This window comes from Psittacula echo, assembly GCF_963264785.1.
Source record: "Psittacula echo genome assembly, chromosome: 4".
NCBI lineage: Eukaryota > Metazoa > Chordata > Aves > Psittaciformes > Psittacidae > Psittacula > Psittacula echo.
In genome coordinates, this window is record NC_137738.1 from 60,960,893 (window position 1) to 60,976,898 (window position 16,006).

The window sequence follows — 16,006 nt, forward strand, 5'->3', positions numbered from 1 at the left end:
TGTTGATTTAGAAAGGAAAATTACCTTTCATTAACTACAAGCTCTGAAGTCACATTCACTATGTGTCATTCAGTGTAGGTCAAGCACTCAAACCAGAGACTTTCTCGTGGTGGCAGTATTCATAAGGGTATGCTCATAAGCCACTCTCTTGTGCAATGTCATTTATACAGTTTAAATAAGCAAAGCATGCACAATGGACTCAGTCCCTGGCAGGTAGAATTGTTCTTAGTAGCTAGGGCATATGGAAATCACATTATAGACCTTTAATTATTGCTAAGTAATCTGGCTTTCTCCTTTAATTGCTTTCCCATCTAAGCATTCATACAATGGATTAAAGGCAGCACCTTGCCTTAGCAGCTTCCTTCTCCTATGGGAAGTTTTTGAAGTTCAAGAGAGCCCCATTGCACTTAGTAGCCTCCACAGGGGTACACGGCTCTGAGAGCATGTGGCTGGAACTCAGTGCCTGTCATGCATATCTTAGATGAAAGCAGTTTACAGAGAGCTCATGAGGAATGCCTGAACTTCTGTGGAGGGCCCTGAATTTTTGTGATTGTCTCACCACAGCTCTCTTGTCAGAGGTCTGGATACAGTGGTTATTCCCAGGGTAGTCTTTGCACCTTTCTGCTGCTGAGCTGAAGACCTTGTCTTCAAGCTCCCTTGTCTCTTCATTTGGAAAGAGCGAAACACATCAGATATCCAGGTGTGGGAAGTTGCATAAACATTAGATATATGTGCTTTGAGAAGATAAGATTCTGATTTGGATGAAATTTAGAGACTGCCTTAAAAAGGACTTGGGACATGTATAGAGAGAAGCCTTGTCGTAGGAGGAAAAATAATGTCTAGGTATGTGTGTGTGTATACATGGATATATACATATATATGCATGTACACACACACATATATGTATATATATGTACACAGGAATGGATGATCCATCAAGACCCAAGTCTCTCTTTTTCTCACGGGCCTCACCACCAACACTCCCCACCTTTGTGCATTTAAAACTAAAATGCCCAATGAGCTGGAAGAAAAGCATTTATCAAATGTTTTGTCTGGCATTTCTCAAGTATAGGATTTAAGACGTCTAAAAGGGACCATCGCATCTGAGACAGAAAGGTCAATCTTGGAAAACATCCTGAAAACCTGCTCCAAAAGCATTGTTAAACCTTGCAGTCTGCTTATCTGATGTGTTCTGATTTATTTAATGGGGGATTCAGGGATCCTTTTTGGCTCCTAGCAAGGTGAGTTGATTTCACACCACAGTATTCACTAATAATGAATGTAATGGTATTACTGTCCCTCACTACTGACACATGGTGATCTTTGGTGTTCGGGAGGAAGGCTGAATTGACTTGGCCGTTCATGTGTCTAATATGATTCGTAAGTAGAATCTTTGAGGGCCCCAAGTCCTGACATTCAGAGGCTGAGCTCCCAAACCAAGCGGTGAAGCTAGAAAGTTATCTGAGTTTGGTAAGAGTGCACAGCTTTTGCAAGACAGGCTTAATACCTTTGAGGAAGCTAAACCAGATGTGAAAGGAAAAAAAAAGTCTGTGTGTCTGAGATTGGGGTCAGTCAAAGTCAAAGAGCCAAATTATTGATAGGGTAAAAAGAAAGAAAGGCGCAGTTGTAGTAAAGAAGGCTTAGGAAACAGATCAGATAAGGTTGCTGCTTGGAGAAGCACAACTGCCATTGACTTAAATTCTTGAGAGAATCATAGAATGGTTTGAGTTGGAAGGGACCTTAAGATCATCCAGGTCCAACTCCAGTGCCATGGCCAGGGATGCCTCACACTAGACCATGTTGCCCAAGACTCCGTCCAACCTGGCCTTGAACACTGCCAGGGATAGAGCATTTATCACTTCTTTGGGCAACCTGTTCCAGTGCCTCACCACCCTCACAGTAAAGAACTTCTTGCTGCTTGTAATGTGTATTAAATGGAGGAGACGGCACACTGAGCACACCTTTCCTGGTACTGCCAATACTAAAAAGCACCTTCCTCTAACAAGTTGGCATATTCTCCAGTGCAGTGTGAATCTGCATATAGGCAGTCATTTGTTAAAGAACATACCTGTCGTGTGTTCTGATATACAATATAACTTGCTAGATATGTTTTGAAGAAGCTGTAAAATCCAACCAGTATGAATAAAAGTTGGCAAATCAAGGAGATGAGAATGCACAAATAAGGAAGCAGTTACTGGCAGTGTGGTTTTACTACTCCCAAATGCTATCAGGCTGTTTTCTTAATAGGCATTTCAGACATGCTGACTCTTAAGAAGCTTAAAGAGAGTACTAAAGAGGTTTTGTGGATCAGTCCCCTTTCTCCTTCAGAGAAACCAGTTTTGATATTTACTGTTTTCCTTCCTGTTCCACTTGCTCAGTCTCTCATCGGTTCTTTGCTCTGTTCTTCCTCCCTTACAAAAATTAATTTATTTTCCAAATCTGTGCCATCTCAGTAACATCTCTTCAGTGCTGTGCTTGCCACATAGTGTTCCTCTTCAGTGCAGGCCTCAGCTTTTCTCCTTATGCCAGCTCAACTGCTGCCCTTGGCTGCTCTCTGAAGTCCCCACAGAGGACATGTAGAAGTAGTGGTCCTAATCTACATCTTTTCAGGAGACGTGTTCCGGAAGAACTGAGGTTTGTGGTCTTCCCTTGTGGAGGCTACAGGAAAGAAGTGGGTGACTTTTTTTCTCAATGTGCCTTAAAAGAGAAGAGCTGGAATTGATGGAGGTGATAATGGTAAAGCAAGATGTAACCAAAGGGAAGGGCTTCAGGCTGGTTAAGAAGGAATGCTCTGCATCTAGCAGACCACTGCCACTGGGTAACAAGACAGACATCTTCTCTTCTCCATTGTCCTGTGACAAAACTGAGGAAGCTGGACCACATACTTTTCTGCATCTGGGCAAGAAGAAACTTAAAATTTGTTCATACTTCTTTCTGAATGTATTAGAAGTCACGGGTTGTGTGTATCTGCTACCTAAGTAAAGAGTAAGGCTAAAACTTAAATACAATTCTAAACGAAAACTGCTTCTAACCTAGGTCTGATAGCACTGACATGATCCTGACATCCCCTTTGGACAGCTCTAGGCTATTACCTGTGTGCAAATCACTGTGGATACATGAAGAGTACTCTCTTAAGATAATAACTCCTGTTATTGTTGATAAGAAATATAGTTTATTTTGGAATCTCATGGGAGAGATTAATTAATGCAAACAGCAGGATTTCTTAAGACCAAAACATTTTGAATTCAACAAATGTTTAACCACAAGTCATGATAAAAAACCTAAAAATTGCATTGAGTATGTGTAGCTCTTGTTTGAAACGGAACCATGTTGTATAAGCTGGTAACACATTCGGTTGTATTTTGGGTTGGTTTTTTCTGTAGCAGATTCCTAAAGAAAGTCAGTTTAAAGTAGTAGCTGTTTTAATTGCATTCTTTATTCCTGCAACTTTAGTCAGTAGTATGTAATGTCTTAACATAAAATCTCTCTTTCTCTTTAAGGCGCAAGGAAAAGGAAATATAATGGACTACAAGAAGGTTGGTAAATTGCATTTAGATCTCATTATTTGTAAAGCTTTTTTGTAATATTTCAAAGATATTCTTGACAGTTGAGAGCAACTTTCTAAAGTCAGTTTATAATTTGTGCTTCTGTATACGGAGGCAGAGAAAATGGTTTGTGCAATTTCTTGATTTTAAAAAGCCAGTAGTAGTGGGCTGTACTGTAACTATCAAATGTAGCTACGTAATAATGATGTTTGCCATTATTTATCCCATTTAATTCCCTGAACTTGGTTTTGAAACCAGGCTTCTGATGAGTTTTGCTGTCTTCTTTTTCTGCAGTTGTTTGTGTTTTAGCTCCCATCAGCAGTCTCTATGTATTGATAGAGTGTGCAGTTACTTAATCTCACCTTAATGCCATGCCATCTATTAAAAAATATACATACACGTTTTATAATCACATGTGTTTCTTCCAGTTCCCATTATAACTTTGAGTTAAGTCACCACTGTATTTGCTACTGGGACTGCTCTATGGTAAAGGCAGACCTGAACTAATTAGCTTAAAAGTAGCTGGGAAAAAGAGCTGTAAAGCTCTTGAGAGCTGCGGTAGATGGCTCAGAAGATTCCTGGTTAAATACTGGAGCACAGTGTGCTTGTGGTGGAGACAGGTGACATTGTGTCCCCAGCTGACTCACTGAGCACAAACCTGACTTGTTTGCAGTCTTAAGTAGATTATGAGGGTCCAGTCAGTTATCTCCAGCATCAGTGTGGAAAATAATGTATTAATTATTAAGCCTCATGCATGATTGCTAATTGCTTCTTGAACCGGGGCCTGAAGTGTTACAGCTATCGCTGCTAGCATGGAAGGCTAACACACAGGTACAGGTCAGACTGTTCCTGTAATTACTCTATTAAGAAAATAATGTAATCTGGATTATTAAAAAAAACCTCTGTCCTTCCTTCCTCTTAGAACATAAAAAGGATCTCAGCCTTAGCTTGCTATTTAAAATCATTGTGCCTTTATTTTTTTTTCTACAATAGAAGAAAACTGATAGAACTGTGATTTTGTAAATCATCAGTGAAAGCACTAAATTCCTTCTTCAAATATGTCTGAGACACTTCTGTGAATGTTTAAAATGAGCTACTTGCTTTCTTATGTCCAGAATGGGTTTTCTCCTTTATAGTGCTACAATTGTGATCCAACCAGTGTCATTTCCATAATTAAAAAAGAAAAAGAGGGGGGGAAGGAAGCACCTACATTTGCTTCACTGGGTTAAATATGTGTTAGCATATTCTGTATTTTGACTGAAATTATGTCATATTTTGGATCCATCCATGAAATTTTAAAAAATACGTTGTGCTTGGGCAACTTGGACACCTGAATAAAAAGAAAGGAAGGGGGGAGAGCCCTTTAAGTATTGTATTTTGAGCAACTGACTTCAGCCATAAAGCATGTGATTTTACTGGCTCTGGCTAATCATCTCTTACACAAGCACAGATGATACGAGTTTAGTAATGGTGGTGAAAAATTCTCCGTGGTTTTTGTGAGCTCAAAATAAAAAAAAAAAATCAACTTTGGTTTTTGCAGAAATCACTTTCAAAAATCTGATGTTAAGGCGCTTTTTTCTGTCTTTCTGCTTTTAAAAGAAGTGATCATTAGTTATATCCATGCTAAATGAACCCAGTAACCTGTAGCTCACCCTGGCATAGTAGCTTGACCAGTACATGCACACAGCCAATTAGAAACTACGTTGTGCTGTACAAACTAGTATTTCTTTTTTGCCCTTTGCTATAATGTCTTTATTTCTGCATCACTAGAATCAGTGTTTTGCACATTGCTTAATCTTTTCTTCTCATTATCAAGGGCCCCTCTCATCTTTCTGTTCAGTTGCTAGAATTACTTTAATGTTCCTAATCAAATCTGGGGGCTTGTTTCTCATTGAGTCTCCAAGATATCCCCTCTTTCATTTTGTAAAAGCAAAGGTCACCAAATCTCACTGTAGAAATTCTGAAAATTTGTATTATTTTGAGGGGTTTTTTTATATTTTTGTAATTTGTATTTTTGTAATTCTGTAATTTGTATTATTTTTGTTCTTTTAGTTTTTGTTATGAGCTTCAGTGTGCCACTTAGTTGAGACAAAAATGTTGTTCCTTTAGTCGAATTCATAAATACACGTATACAGAAATCGTTAGCTGTTTAGCCTGCTTAAGAATATGGTTTTCAATTACAGTAATGAATGAAGGTAAATTTGAGAAATTGAGATCCACGTGTTTAACTTCCCTCCTTAAAAGGCAAAGGTCTTATTTTAGTTCAGTTATGAGACTGCTCCAGAATTTTGAATTGTTCTTTTGATATGTGTTATATTAAAATGGTGTCCCTGTTTTTTCACAGACAAAAAGATACCTAGATGGTACTAGTAAATTAAGTGAGGGCTCTGACACAGATATAGAAGTGAAATGCTTTCTATTAATTTAAAGTCTGAAACTGTCATGTCAATAAGGTCACTACGTTCTGCAAAAATCTTTTAGTACTTTTTTTCTCCCAGCTTTTCTCAAATCCTTTTATCAGAAAAGGCTTATTTTAAGGTCTGTGATTCTTAATATTTTTTTCTCACATTCATATCTGGATGTTTCACTCTTCCTTCCCTGTCCTCCTCCTCCCTCCCCCCTCTATCCCCCCCATCACACCACATCTACACGTCATTGATCCATCATTGTGGTGTTTGAAAGCCTTTACCAGAGATTAAAAAGTAGTTTCGGCTCTGTTTTAGTGGTATTTCTCAAATAATAAAAGAGAAAGTACCAGTATATGGCAGGGACAGAATTCATGTATGTCATTGAAAGAGACAGTAACTTTCCTGTCACCCTCATTTGTTTGTGTTATTTTGGCAAAAATCTCAGACTTTTAAAATCAAAAAGCTTTTATCCATTTTACATCTACTTTGCATGCAAGATAAGCTGTGTAATTCTAAAACAGTAAATTGAGATTCTCAATTTAGTTGTTACTATTTTATAATATTGATTAAAAACTCTCCACTGAAGTCAAGGTCTTAATGGTGGTTGGCATTATACAGACTTGTTAAATGAGTGTAACAAAGGCACAACTAGTAGCAGAAATGAGTAAGCTGGGAATAATGCTTGTTTTCTGGCCAAGGCTCTAGAATAATTAAAAGGCTAAATAAAGAAATGAATCCTGTGTTTTGCAGCCAATGAATATACTACTGCAAGGATTTGTTGGTTTTCTAAATGAATATTCAGAAAGGATGCGTTGAGTCAAGTGAAAGAGGACATAGCAAAACTTTATTTTTACGGCAGCCCTGTCCATTTGGTCTGCTAGCTCTTACAGAGGCCTTTCATCCAAACTGGCATGGGAAATATGGTGCATCAGCATAGTATGCTGTTATGTACTTTGCTTTGTATATTGAAACACTGTGCATGACAGCAGCTTTTGTACATTTTGTACTGGAAGTAGCATGAGTCAAGGAGCGGTAGATCCAGCTGTTCATACACTGCATGGCACTAGTATCTTCACTTCCCATTTGGTAGGGAAGAGAAAAAGAGGGCCACGTTTGGAAACACGAAGGTTTCTCAGTGACACCCTACTGTCATGCAACTCAACAGTGACACAGTGCAGTTCAGTTGTGTTAGCAAGAGTCGCATGGCTCCCCTTTCCCAGCTCACCATTGACCACCGCAGTGCATTCATCCTGCTGCAATGCTACCAGCAAAGCAGGTTTACAGTTACAGGTGGAAATGGCAGTAGCCATGTTTGTTTAAATTCCAGAGAATCATCATGAGATGTGTCACGGGACTGTAGGCCAAAGACTCTTTTGCTCCTGAAATGCAACAAGAGTTAAAACCAGAGGACTGGCTTTTGTGGGTGCTTATGACCTGTGGCGGTTTTCCATGAAAATTTATCTCATTTGTTTTGGAGCAACCACTGCCATTAATTCCTTTTTTTACATGTATTAAAAACAAGAAAACAAAGAGAATAGTCAGAGATTTACTGAGTATACGGGGGTTGATGTGTTATGTTATTACCGAAGCAGCCAAAGCCATTCAGAAGCAGCAATTTTCTCCTTTGTTGGAATTAACCACATCTATATTATCAAGGTGGACATCCAGTACCAAAAATCAGCTGCATCTTTGTTTTTTAATGAGTATTTTCCATAGCTTTTTTGGGATGAGAATCCAGCACAGCTTTTGTTTCATTAAAGCAAATCATCACATCTTTTAATATAAGTACCAAGTGACTTGTTTGTGTATGCTAAGATGACAATTAACAATCACTCTTTGCCTCAATGTGATTAAAGAAATTCATGCTTTTTGGTAAAAAGTCATCACTGAACTACCAGTTTAGATTTAAAAGCTAGTGGGCCTCAGTGGGCCTTGTTAAGTTCACTGTGAAAGACATGGAAATGCATAAGGAGGAGCAGTTGGTGTCTCTTCTTAAATATTAAAGCGTCTGTACAATCAATCATTGTCTTGGGACAACTTGTAATTTTTTGGCAACGTGTATCCCAAGAACTGCGTAACAGCTGGAGTAGCAGTGCTCCCTGTAAGCAGCCCATCTTTCCTCAGCTGTTGGGGGTGACTCTCTCCAGATTTGGTCTTTTTCTGGGTAGGGTGTTTCTGAGTTTGAAATGAAAGGGAATTTTTCTGTTTGTCAGATGAGTAAAAAAATAAATCCTACTCTGCTAATGGAAGTTTCTGCAGGGTGTTTATGCCCTTTAAAAATGCATTTCTTTACCTTTTGTATAGAAACAGATTGTAAGAAAGTATTGGATAAATAGTGCATATCATGCTGCATATAGCCAACAAAGACTTAGGAAAAAGGTAATTATCGTTTGACATTATGAAGTGATGTGATTAAATGATTGTCCAGCACGTTTTGAGAAGGAATAGCATAGCCCTCTGTCCAAATACAAAAACTGTAAGAGCGGATGCTGAGACATCCGAAGGTACTTACAAAACAAAGGAAAAATTTGACAGAATTGACCTACTGGCTGTGAAACACGTTGGTACTCAAGGTAACATTTCAGCAGCCTAAAACGTTAGTGTGTATTGGGCATAATGTTTCCACAAAACAGAAAACAAATGTAGAAAAGCCGGTGCAGAACACTGCAAACTGAGTATTATTCACTCACTCAGCCACAGGTCAATTTAAATATTGTGTTTGGGTCTGTGCTTCCTGCAGTATGGCTGTGTCATTCGCTTTCACTTTTACTTTCACTGCCCAAAATTGGGCACAGCACTCCAGACCCGGTCCCACAAGCATTAACTGCTTGCTGAATGCACTTGTTCATCAGCCACTTCTTAGGCTGCATTAGCTTTGCTGCAAGTACACGCTGCTTCAGGAGAAAAAAGCATGTGTAGATAACTAACTGTGAAGGAAAAAGAGCGTAGTTGAGCCTTCAGAAGAACAGGATGTGGACCTCTTGGCCCTTTGGTCATTGATTAAAATCTACTTAGATATCAAACCTGCTTAGAAGTAACTGCTGCTGGATGACCATTTAGTACCCTATGTGAAACTGGCAGCTGGTTTTGAGATTCACCATCACCATTTTATTACTCTTTGTATATTTGTGACAAATCAGTACAATTTAAAAGCTATGTAGATCCTATCAAGGTAGTTAATCCAAATGTAGAATCCCTTATGAATCTGCCATATATACTTAATAAAAAAACCCCAAACATTAGTGCCACAAAGTAGGTGAAGGAATGCAAGTTCACTACAATTGTATATATGGTATGACATAGCACAGGTTTTCTTTTTATTATTCACTTAATGCTCCACTGCAGGAAATAATTTCTCAGTTTTAACATCTTTCTAGCCCATAAACAGAGAGATGTGGCACACAAGCATACTCTTTGCTTTTATGGTGGACTTGGTAAAGTCTGTGAACAGGAAAGTGAAGTTCTCATCCATAAGCATCCCTCTGATCCCACATGTACAGCCAGAACCACGAATGGACTATAGTTATATGGCCATTGCTTGAAAACTGCTTTTATTCCATGCAGTAGCTTTTAACTTGAGAGATGGAAGCAGCCCTGAGACGAAGATCTTGAACCCAGATCCTCCTTTACGTAGGAAGTAGCTGCTGTCCCAGGTTTTGGTTCTGTTCTTGGCCCAGCAAATGTTACAGTTGAGTGGAAAATGCCCCAACTCCAACTATTTGGTGCTTATGGTTGCCTCCTGAAGGATAGGAAATGGAAGCTTGAAACCAAGGTGCTGATATAAAACACTCCTTTCCAGTCAGCAGTCTCGTTTCCAAAGGGCGATCTTCAAGCAACAATCAATGGCTTGTTACCATTGTATTTGCAGGATATGCCTAGAGCATGTGGGTGCGGAGGGGGATAGTGGAAAGCAGCCTTAAAGGTGGAAGTGCTTAGAAAGTGTCCGTTTCTCTTCTTGGTTTGCCAGTATGACTGCAAAGAAGGAAATTATGAGAAAGGAAGGAGGAGGCTGAAGAACTGGAGCCCTGTCTCTCACTCAGCAGTTTGTCCTCCTGTGTATATTCAGAGCATTCAGAATGAGAAACCTCAGCACTTCCTTCCTTTCCGTATCTATTTTCTTTTGCTTGTTCTGTAACTTCACCAGAGCTATTCCTTTTTCTAGCCAAAGACTAGCAAAGGAGGAAAAAATGAAAATAATTTCATTGCAAGTCAAGTGGATGAGGCTGAGCTTGAGCAGATAGAACAGGCTGGGCAGAGCAAGACCCAGCACTCAGCCAGGCATCTTTTTTCACAGACTATGAAGATAATGATGTTGCTGTTGCTTTTTCTTAGATTTGTCAAACCACCTTCAGAGATAAAAATTTGGGGCTCTGAGCTTAATGTGTACAAGGTAAACCCGTCAAGTCCGGTCAATATCTGAATATATTGAGGGAAACAGAAGGTGTTGAAGGAAAACAGTGCTGATATGTTGGGGGTGGCGCTTCTCATCTGAGCCTTAACATCACTGTACTGTTGCAAGACTATTCTTTAAGCTGAGTTTAAATAACCAAAACCGGTGGGTGATTTTTTTTCAGACTCTTGGCACCTGTAGAATGAAGTAAGGTTTTAGTGCCAATAGTCTGAACAAAAGCTTAAAAGTTAAAATGCAGTATTCCAGCATAGCTAGGGGTTCAACTGGAGAAATGTGTGTTGAAGCAATCTGTATTTTGACTTGTATTCAATTGTAATGACTGAATGAAATCTGAAGAAGGTTGGGTTTTAATGATGGATGAAATTGTTCCTACAAGTGGAAATATGTTTGAAGCACAAAATGATGCCGTATAAGTAGAGACTAAAAGAGCAGATTCCTTTATTTAGAAGAAATTAATAAGGGAGCTTAATTAAAGTTTATAAAGTAATAAATAAAAGCAGCTCATTTTGCTTTTCTGTTTATTTGCCTCAAAAATTAGCTGCTCCTCTCCAAATGAAATTACAAAATAATACATCCAAACTGGATACATTGATTTCTTTTTTTTTTTCTGTCTACTTAGTTTGTGAAGTTCATTACATAAAATCATTGAAGCTCAAAAATTAGGAGAGTGTGGAAAATGTAGATGTAATACAACTAACAGTACATCTTACAGCTTAAATTAGGGGGTTTTTTTGCATGTAGCAGTGCTACTGAAGCCTGGTTTCCTATGGAATTATATCGTGTATTTCTTCAATAATTATCCCACTACAAGAAGCCCAATCTGTAGTCTTCCCCCTGCCTTTCCTTTTGCAACCCTAGTTGAGATAAGCATGCATTCTGGTTAATCCATGCTGCTTTGCCTCAGTGTATGCTTATTTAAGTTGACCAGCTGTTTCTGCAAATGGAAGAGAAAACAGGGAAGTTTTTATGGACTATTAATTAATGAATTAATTGTTAATGGACTATAATTGCTAATTTTTCTAACTGAAAAGCTGGGGAAGGAGCTTGCCACATGAGCAGGTATTTTTCATTTTGAGGTTCCTTGAACTTTGCTTCGAAACATTCAGTAGCGGATTAGCCTGATTTTTTTTGTAGAGCGATTCTTCTGCATATAGTTTGACATGAGCTTTGTGATTGTTTTGGCTTCAAGGCACTGCGTGTGTCCAAGGGCTACACAAGACAAGCGTGTAAATGGATTGTGTCCTTGCATTAGAATTCTTCCCCTTCCAGATCTGGTGTTACGAGTAAGTCTTAAGTACATATATGCGAACACGCATGCTTAAGCTAAGCTCCTCTGACCTTAGAACAGGTTGAAGACGTTTTAGGGGCTATTTTGTTTCTTGTTTAGGTCTCAATGTATACTTACGTAGTATTACAAGGTATACTAAACCTTTTTGAATGAGCTTTAGCAAATCAGCAGAGGGTGCTTCAAGGTGTGTGGGTTCTATCGTCTCACAAACTTGTGCCTCAAGAAAGGGGAAAGAAATGCCTTTTCACACTGCTAGTGTACCTCATCTCACCTATCCCCACCTTGGCTGTGGAGCTGTCGTGAATGGCTGATTCCCATTTGTTAGAAGAAGTGTTGAATTAGCTATGCAGTGCATTTATGCCCTAGGGCAAGTTCCTTTCCAGAGCACAGCGCAGGAAGATTCTCCACTGAAGTGGAGAGTAAAATTTTTATGAACTGGGACTTGAACACTCAAGTGCTGTAATATGCTTTCAGCTAATTTCATCTTTAAATACAGATAATGAATCCACTTCAGTTTGTACTCAGATAAGAAACGTCATTCTGTATGAATGCAAGTATCTATAAAAAATGGATGACTTTTACAAATCGGTCATAGCTTAGATTTTTTTTTTTTTACATCATTTAAACTAGATTGATAAGGTTATACTGATGTAAATTAATCAGGGCATTGGGCTGTGTATTGGAGGAAAACATAATTCATAAAACTGCATCATTATTACTGTAGATACCTGTGTTCAACAAAACCCCTTCTTTTAAAAGCTGATACATTGGGGATGCAAAAGCAGCTATGAAAGCCAGGTGGGGCACATTAAAGAGCATGAAATGCTGTCATGCTTTTGGGATAATTAAATCCCAAAGATCCACCTGGCCTTGATTCCCAGGCCCTGGTATGAGGTATCAGGCTGAAGCTGCTCTGGGGACACCAGTATTTTAGAGCAGAAAATATAACAGGGTCTCATGGCAGTCTCCTGGTGCTGTTCAGGAAAAAATAATAATTAAAAATAAACCCCCCTTAATTAATAAGTGTGATTATTATTTCAGCTTCAGCTAAGCTGAGATACTGGGGAAAAAGCTACGTGTTCTGTTTGTCATTTTTGTTTGTGTTTTTTCATGGGAAATCTAACCTGTCGTTTACTCAGGTGTTTTAGGTGCCAAATCTTTCCAGCAGCTTGCCATGAAATGTCTGTTATTCCGTGAAAATATTTCCTTTCTCATATAGTGTATCACCAAACCATTGTCAAATTCCCTTGCCGTTCTGAGAAAACTGAGTTTGCATGTATATAACACAGTATGATCATTTAACACATCCCAGTTTACTGACAAAATTTGCTTTTGTCCACTGTACCAAATGTAATCATATGGTATATAAATAGAAACCTGTACTACAAAAGATAAGAGTTCAACGCGTGTCATCCTGTGCCTGTTTCCAAACCAGGGGGTGGAATGGCTGTTCATAACATGCAGTTTTTGACTGCAGAAAACAAAGAGTGCAAACAAGCAGCTTGGCTGCCAGTTCTGCACAAAGCTCTGGGGCAGTGGCTTGGGTGTGAAATGCCCAGATACTTAAAAATGTATTTCTTTTTTATTAACTGTGTGCCTTTTGGAGACCCAGCATTTTTCTGGTGCTGAAGTAATGCGTGATGTAGTTTAAATTACCCATGGTTGTGGTGTAGCGGGGAGCCAGAACAGAGCAGCTGGGAGTGTTTCAGAGCTTTGCTGGCTTTGGTTCTCACCTTTACCTCGGGAAGGGGCAGTGGACGGCCCGTGCTCTCACAGATAATTGTGCACGCGAGCCCTGCCGAAACCCACCCTGTTGTGCCTGTGTTTCCTGACAGCTGCAGGGAGCAATCAAGGCCGGCAAAGGTGTGACATCTGCCATCGACCTCTGCCGCTTCCACGGAAACCGGGCGCTCGCGGCCCTGGAGCGCTTCCCTCCCTCCGAGGCCAGGGCCGCCTTGGCCAACATCGTCTACGCTGTGACCCGCTTTCCCTGACCCGCCGCCCCAGGAGGAGCGCCTCTCCCTCCGCCGGCGGGAGCACCGCGGCAGGGATCTCTGCAGCACCCCGCACCGCCGATCACCCCATCATCCCAACGGAGGGGCGCGCCGGCTACCGCCGCCACCAGCACAATTTGGGAGGGGGGAGTTAAAAGAAGGTCGGAGCCGGCTCTCGCTTGCTGTGCCAGAAGCACACTTGAGGCTGCACCGGCAGAAATAATTAATGAGTCCCGTTTGCGTGACCTCAGCAAATGGACAGGAAATAAGTCGGTATTGATTGGGCACCGGCGGGGACGGCGCCAGGGCGGAGGCCGGTGGTTTTCCTGCCAGAGGGAGGGATGGAGGGGCGTGAAGATCCAGGTGCCACAGGAAACCTGCTCGAACCCGCTCAGGGAGAGCGAGCTGCCGAAGCCGGGAATTAACGTGCCCACTCACCAAGTGCCCTGGGAAGGGCAGTTCGGGGGTTAACGGGGGAAAATCCTCTGTCTGCCTGCGCGCAGTCCTGTCGCCTCACACTGTTTTTATGTATTCAAATGTAAAATTGCACTGTGCTTAATGCTTTCCGTATTTGAGAAACTTGCTGAGAAAATGTGTCAAGCATGGTAAGTAGGAGCTTTAAAATATTTAATCAAATACTCATTTGGCTCTGTTAAGGGAACTGATTGCCTGGGTTTTATACTGTGTGTATATGATACGTTGCTCTGGGTCAGAGGGGTTTTTCCAACTCTTCTGGGGGAGGGAGTATCCTTCCCTCAGATCCAGCAGCTTGTTTCAACACAGTCTTACACAAAAGAATTTCCTAGGTTTGTGACACTTGCGTTTAAGCCAAATAAATGTTAATTTGTAAGGTTAGACATCGGCCTTTGGCAGAAAGGAAGAAGGAATGTTCTTCTGTGCGCACAGTCTTTCACCACACTGAATATAAAGCAGAAAATGCTGGAGAAGTTTTGAACCTCAGTGTGTTGAATTTTGAAGTCCAATTACAGGCAGCGAATAAGGTGTATCACAAGCCTGCAATTTGAGACCGTCTCTGTTTTGTTCATAGGAAATGATTTTTGTGGTTTGCATGCATGCAATCTGAGAGCGCCGTTGACAAGAAGGCTGAGTTTACATAAATGATCTAGATTGAGACTCAGCTACCTTTCTTCCTTCTGTGGTGTAATTACAGCCCAATCTGGAGACAGCAAGCACAGCAAACAGATTTCATTACATCCCTCACTCAAACACTAAGTGGAGTTATTTCTGTTAAATTCTCCCCTCCCTCCTTCTCCCCTTGCACTCCTTCCACTGTCACACAACTTGTTTGTCATAGACTAGCGTGTTGCATTCCATCGAATGCAAAATATAAATAAAAACTCTGTCCTCTAAAAATACACTGAAAATACACCCTGCATATAATGTACATAATATTCTCTGTAATATAAGCCTATATTAAACCATAGTAATTGTATTTATAATAAGCAACCGTGAGGCACAATCTGTGGTTAGGATGCAGCATCCAGAACTCGGGTCTCACTTTGTTCTGGAGAATGGCTTAGACACCAGGCCCCTTCTTGCTTGCAGTTTCTTTCTCATGCCTGCCCTGGCGTTTCCTGAGACTGACACTTCTGTTGCTGCAGCAGGATGGCTGGAGACAGAAGGTGAGCGCGAGCAGTGTGGATTAGCCGAGGCAGCAGCAGTCACCACCAGCCTTAGCTAACCACTGTTCATTTTCACCTGTGATGTTCCCAGAAGTTCTGCTAACATAAAACATGTGCTTGAAAGAAATACCCAAATTCAGCCAGGGTCCTATTTCAGCTTTTTTTGGCTCTGTTTTTTACATATAGTAGGAGCCATACATCGTCTCTTTGTCTTACCTCTAGAATTGGTTTCTAATGATTTAGGCCTGCAAGGAGCTTGGGTCTGCTGGAGATATTCTGAGCCATCTCACCTCAGTTGTGTGAAATAAATATCAAACATGCTGCAAAACTGTGTACACCTGGTTTATTTTTTCATGAAAGTACAATTTTTTATTAATAAAGGGAAATCAGCAAAAATTAATGGCTTTTTTTCTGTATTTTTATCACCAGAATGTTCCAATTGCTCTTAAACTATTGTTCAACCTTAATTAAAAAAAATCAACATGAAGTGCCCCCTGTCAATATTATCAGGTAATCTTGTATTTAATATTTGGCTGTAATTGTTGAGAAATTTTTGTTGTCTTGGTTTCTCCTGGTAAATTACAAGCAAATTATTATACCCCTCTGTCAAACTGGGTCATTGCTGTGTGTTAATATACCCATGCTTTATACAATTTCTGAGCAATGGTGGAACCCCAAGGCTATTCTGGTTTTATCTCCTTGATTCCCTATCCCCAC

At 40.2% G+C, this 16,006-nt stretch overlaps 1 protein-coding gene across 1 annotated transcript in view; it reads left to right on the forward strand.

The window, feature by feature from the left end:
- Window positions 1-13,646, forward strand: part of PDSS2 (decaprenyl diphosphate synthase subunit 2) — a gene marked incomplete at its 3' end in the record, with an annotated part of 118,407 nt that extends 104,761 nt beyond the window's left edge. The window contains exons 7-8 of the mRNA XM_080615259.1: window positions 3,501-3,536; window positions 13,488-13,646. Of these exons, the coding sequence (XP_080471385.1) occupies window positions 3,501-3,536; window positions 13,488-13,646 (195 nt within the window). The remainder of the gene's footprint in view (window positions 1-3,500; window positions 3,537-13,487) is intronic.
- Between the last annotated feature and the right edge of the window lie 2,360 nt (window positions 13,647-16,006).